The sequence below is a fragment of the Trichechus manatus genome, unplaced genomic scaffold (assembly GCF_000243295.1).
Source record: "Trichechus manatus latirostris isolate Lorelei unplaced genomic scaffold, TriManLat1.0 scaffold00128, whole genome shotgun sequence".
Lineage (NCBI taxonomy): Eukaryota > Metazoa > Chordata > Mammalia > Sirenia > Trichechidae > Trichechus > Trichechus manatus.
Window position 1 is genome coordinate 1,927,319 of NW_004444064.1, and position 4,735 is coordinate 1,932,053.

Below are 4,735 nucleotides of genomic sequence, written 5' to 3' on the forward strand. Positions count from 1 at the left end.
AACCTGTTGAAATGATGGATGTGCTGAGTCTAAACAAGAATCTAGGGTGGGAAGAACTCACATCTTTACAGTATTTCTCCTAGCCTTGGTAAAAAAATGTGCCAGGCTGTTCTATAACCGTAAAAATAAAACAAATCCTGTGGGCAATGAGATCTGTACCAATTCAGAACTGTAAATTACAGTCTATACCTCTGAAATGTATTAGTTAACATCAGACACATTATTGCCCAGTTTTTCTTAATAAAATATGAATCATATACCACTCTTTAAACTTGTTAAACTCTAAAGTCAAAATTTTAATCCATTTTGTAAAAAGCACAATCGTTAGGAACACCTGCGTGTGCTGGCCTTACCTTGAATAAGTGGTATGTAACGTGCTAACAGCTTTGCCCTTTTCTTTTCATATCCTTTCTGAGTGATGTCACCTAAAACAATAATGAGAAATGAGAATTAAATTTCTTTTCAAGTTCTAAAATGTTTACTCTCAAAAAACTGAAAACAACCTAACATCCTTCAGCTGAAGACTGTATAAACAAACTATGATGTATCTACAGCATGGAATACTACTCAGCAACACGAAAGGAAGAAACTACTGATACAGACAACCATTGGGATAGATATCACATGCCTCACACTACAGGAAAAGAAGCCAGACTCCAAGGCTACCTACTAAATTCCGTCTGTATGACACTCTCGAAAAGGCAAAACTACTAGACCAGAAAACAGACCAGTGGTGGCCAGGGCCTGGGGTGAGGAAAGGGCTGACTCCAAAGGGGAACGAAGGAATTTTGGGAGTGATGAAAATGTACTGTCTTGATTGTGGTGGTGGTTACCCGGCTTTATGCATCTGTGAAGAGCTCGGAGAACTGTACACCAAAAAGAGTGAATCTTATGATATGTCAATTACACGTCAATTAAAAAAATTGTAATCACCATCCCCTGGAAGCTTGCCAAAAAGGCGGCCTCTGAGGCTACACCCAAGCCAACAGCTCCGAATCTGCATTTTCCCCAGATGCTCTCGGACTGGTACCTGTGCCAGGTACAGAGAGTTGGTGTGAGGACCAAGGGAAGGGAGCAGCCCGGGGCAGAGGAGTGTCCCTGTGCGATGACTTGGGAAGAAGGACGGCTGTTCTGTTCAATCATAATAGATAAAATATGTAGAAAAGCCTACAAAGAAGTCAAACCACCCAGGAAGAAGGTAGGAAGGCATCCTCACAGAAGCACTTAACATCTAAGCATACAATTCACTTTCCTAGACAGAACCAGGGGTGCTCACAGCAGCTCTGTGATATTCTGAAGACTTTATTTAGACCAGAAACATACATTACAATTTTCCCTCATGTTACTAGTTTGTTCTCTAGGTGAAGAATCCTCAGTAGGAAGCTTTTAGTGTTTCGTAGGCACCCTTCCCCCCATAAACAAACAGACCTGTAATGCTAACGGAAATCAAAAGATACAAGGCCAGGCACCCTGGTTCACAGATGTCCCCTGTTATGGAAAAAGGGCAATTAAACTGGTTTCGGAAAAATAGCTGCTGTCCTTTGCTGAGTGCTTCACCAAGTATTTCCTTTCACTAAACTCCTGACTGCAGGATTTGCTGAGTCAAAAGATTGACACATTTGAGTGTCTGACATCTCCTGTAACCCGCACTGAAAGTCTTCGGGTAGGCATTAATACCCCATCCTACAGAAGAGCCTGAGGCCAGGGAAGCACCAGGTCTTGTGAGGCCAAGTGGGCGAGCTGCTCTGGGTCCAGGCCAAAAGCCCACAAAGCCCTCCCTCTGGGGCCGGCGCAGTGCTGCCCCTACACAGAGCCTCTGCTTTAAATTAATTTATCCAAACAGTCAGCACCCCTTCCCAAAACCTTTCTTGTCGTATTTTACCTATTTATTTATTCCCTTTGTCCTCACCTTATTCCTATTATCCCAATCACCACCACAGGCAACTACTGTGTTTAATATGTCTGTTAACTTTAATATGCTCTGAAAAACGTATACTGCTTTCTGCCCATGTATATTTAGTTTATCAGAATGATATTATACTCCAGAAGATAAGCTAGATAACTGGAATCTTCTAAAAATTAAACACTTATGCTCATCAAAAGACTTCACCAAAAGAGTAAAACAAGAACCTACAGTCTGGGAAAAAAATTTTGGCTATTACAAATCCGACAAAGGTCTAATATCTATAATCTACAGGAAAATCCAATACCTCTACAACAAAAAGACAAATAATCCAATTAAAAAATGGGCAAAGGAAATGAACAGACACTTCACCAGAGAAGACATTCAAGCGGCCAACAGACACATGAGGAAATGCTCGCAATCACTAGTCACTAGAGAAATGCAAACTAAAACCACAATGAGATACCATCTCACCCCGGCATTACTGGCACGAATCAAAAACACTGGAAATAACAAATGTTGGAGAGGCTGTGGGGAGACTGGAACTCTTATGCACTGCTGCTGGGAATGTAAAATGGTATAACCATTTTGGAAAATGATACGGCGCTTCCTTAGAAAGCTAGAAATAGAAATACCATATGATCCAGCAATCCCACTCCTAAGAATATATCCTAGAGAAATAAGAGCTGTCACACGAATAGACATATGCATAATGTTCATTGCAGCATTGTTCACATTAGCCAAAAGATGAAAACAACCTAGATGCCCATCAACAAATGAATGGATAAACAAACTATGGCACGTATAGGCAATGGAGTACTACGCAACAATAAGGAACAATGATGAATCTGTGAAGCATCTCACAACATGGAAGAATCTGGAGGGCATTATGCTGAGTGAAATAAGTCAATCATAGAAGGACAAATATTGTATGAGACCACTACTATAAAAACTCATGAAAAGGTTTACACACAAAAAGAAACAATTTTTGATGGTTACAAGGGAGGGGAGGAGTGGGGATGGAAAAACACTAAACAGACAATACATAAGTGGTAACTTTGGTGAAGGGTAAGACAGCACACAATACTGAGGAAGCCAGGACAATTTGTCCAAGGTAAGGTCATGGAACCTCCATAGACACATCTAAACTCTCTGAGGGACCAAACTACTGGGCTGATGGCTGTGGGGACCATGGTCTCGGGGAACATCTAGCTCAATTGGCATTACACTGTTTATAGAGAATATGTTCTACATTCTACTTTGGTGAGTAGCATCTGGGGTATTAGAAGCCATGAGCGGCCATCTAAGATACTCCACTGGTCTCACTCCTTTGGAAGCAACGGAGAATGAAGTAAACTAAAGACACAAGGGAAGATTAGTCCAAAGGACTAACGTACCACAACTACCATGGCCTCCACCAGACTGAGTCCGGTACAACTAGATGGTACCAGGCTACCACCACTGACTGCTCTGACAGGGATCACAATAGAGGGTCCTGGCTAGAGCTGGAGAAAAATGGAGAACAAAATTCTAACTCACAAAAAAAGACCAGACTTACTGGCCTGACAGAGACTGGAGAAACCCACAAGACTATGGCCCCTGGACATCTTGCTAACTGAGTAATGAAGTCACTCCTGAGGTTCACCTTTCAGTCAAAGATTAGACAGGCCTTCAAAACAAAATGAGACTAATGGGGCACAAAAGCCCAGCGGCAAGGACTAGAAGACAGGAGGGGACAGGAAAGCTGATAATGGAGAGAATACAAGGTCCAGAAGGGAGAGCGTTGACATGTTGTGGAGTTGTTAATCAATGTCATAAAACAATATGTGTACTAACTGTTTAGTGAGATGCTAGTTTGCTCTGTAAACCTTCATCTAAAGTACAATTTAAAAAAAAGAATGATATAAATCTCACTCTATTGCCTGTTTTTTCTCACTAAGCACTCATTTTTGCATCGATCCACCCATGGTGCAGTGAGCACACCTAATCCACCACTCTGACTTCGTGCGGTGCCCTTGGGTTCATCATCCTCGCTTTACCCACTCACAGACACCCCCCTCTTGCAGCACACTTAGTGCTGCAATGATTATCCCCATCAGATCCAGGATGTGACTGTACAACTTTGGTTATAAAATTTCAACATGCGCACACTTTAAAGCACACCTATTTTGTAAAGCAAGCTCTACTAAGAATTCTTTCCTCTAGAATATGTGAAAATACATAATTAACACAAATTTAAATGAAAACTAAATATTGCTACACTAAACTGAAACTGATAAACTTCTATTTAAAAGCAGAACAGTTGATTTTCCGAGATATTAAAAAAATTAAGTATTTATTTCCTAGGAATAGTTCCTTCTTATGTTCCCATTTCAAGTGAATGTTTAGATGGTGAAGGATCCAGACAGGACTGAAAATTAAAAAGTGAAAAATAACAAGTCCCTGTTTGAAGACCATGATATTCCAAAAGCCATCTATCTGATTTTTTCTACTGAACCAATTGAATACAACCAGCTATTCCATTTTCATGTGTAACCAGTTACTGTACTTCCACGTATTTCATTCAGCTAACACCACATGCCATCAAATGCAATGCTTCCAACTATACAGAGAGCAAGGTAGAGTTCCGAAACGGATTCAGACACAAAGCTAGCATTCTAGTAAAGAAGGGACTGGAATCTAAGTTTTCTGACTCCAAGTTCAATATGCTCTCTTGGAGAAAAATGAAATATAAATACTTAAAAGACAAACAGCGTGGAGCTGCTAAGCTCCTCAATCCACTGTACAGAGCAACTGTAAGCCTGATACTACCAATGAAACTTTGCACTGGGT

At 40.8% G+C, this 4,735-nt stretch overlaps 1 protein-coding gene across 1 annotated transcript in view; it reads right to left on the minus strand.

The window, feature by feature from the left end:
* Positions 1 to 4,735, minus strand: part of DIP2A (disco interacting protein 2 homolog A) — a 142,234-nt gene that overhangs the window by 106,754 nt on the left and 30,745 nt on the right. Inside the window, exon 2 of the mRNA XM_023739099.1 lies at positions 354 to 425. Coding sequence (XP_023594867.1) covers positions 354 to 425 — 72 coding nt within the window. The remainder of the gene's footprint in view (positions 1 to 353; positions 426 to 4,735) is intronic.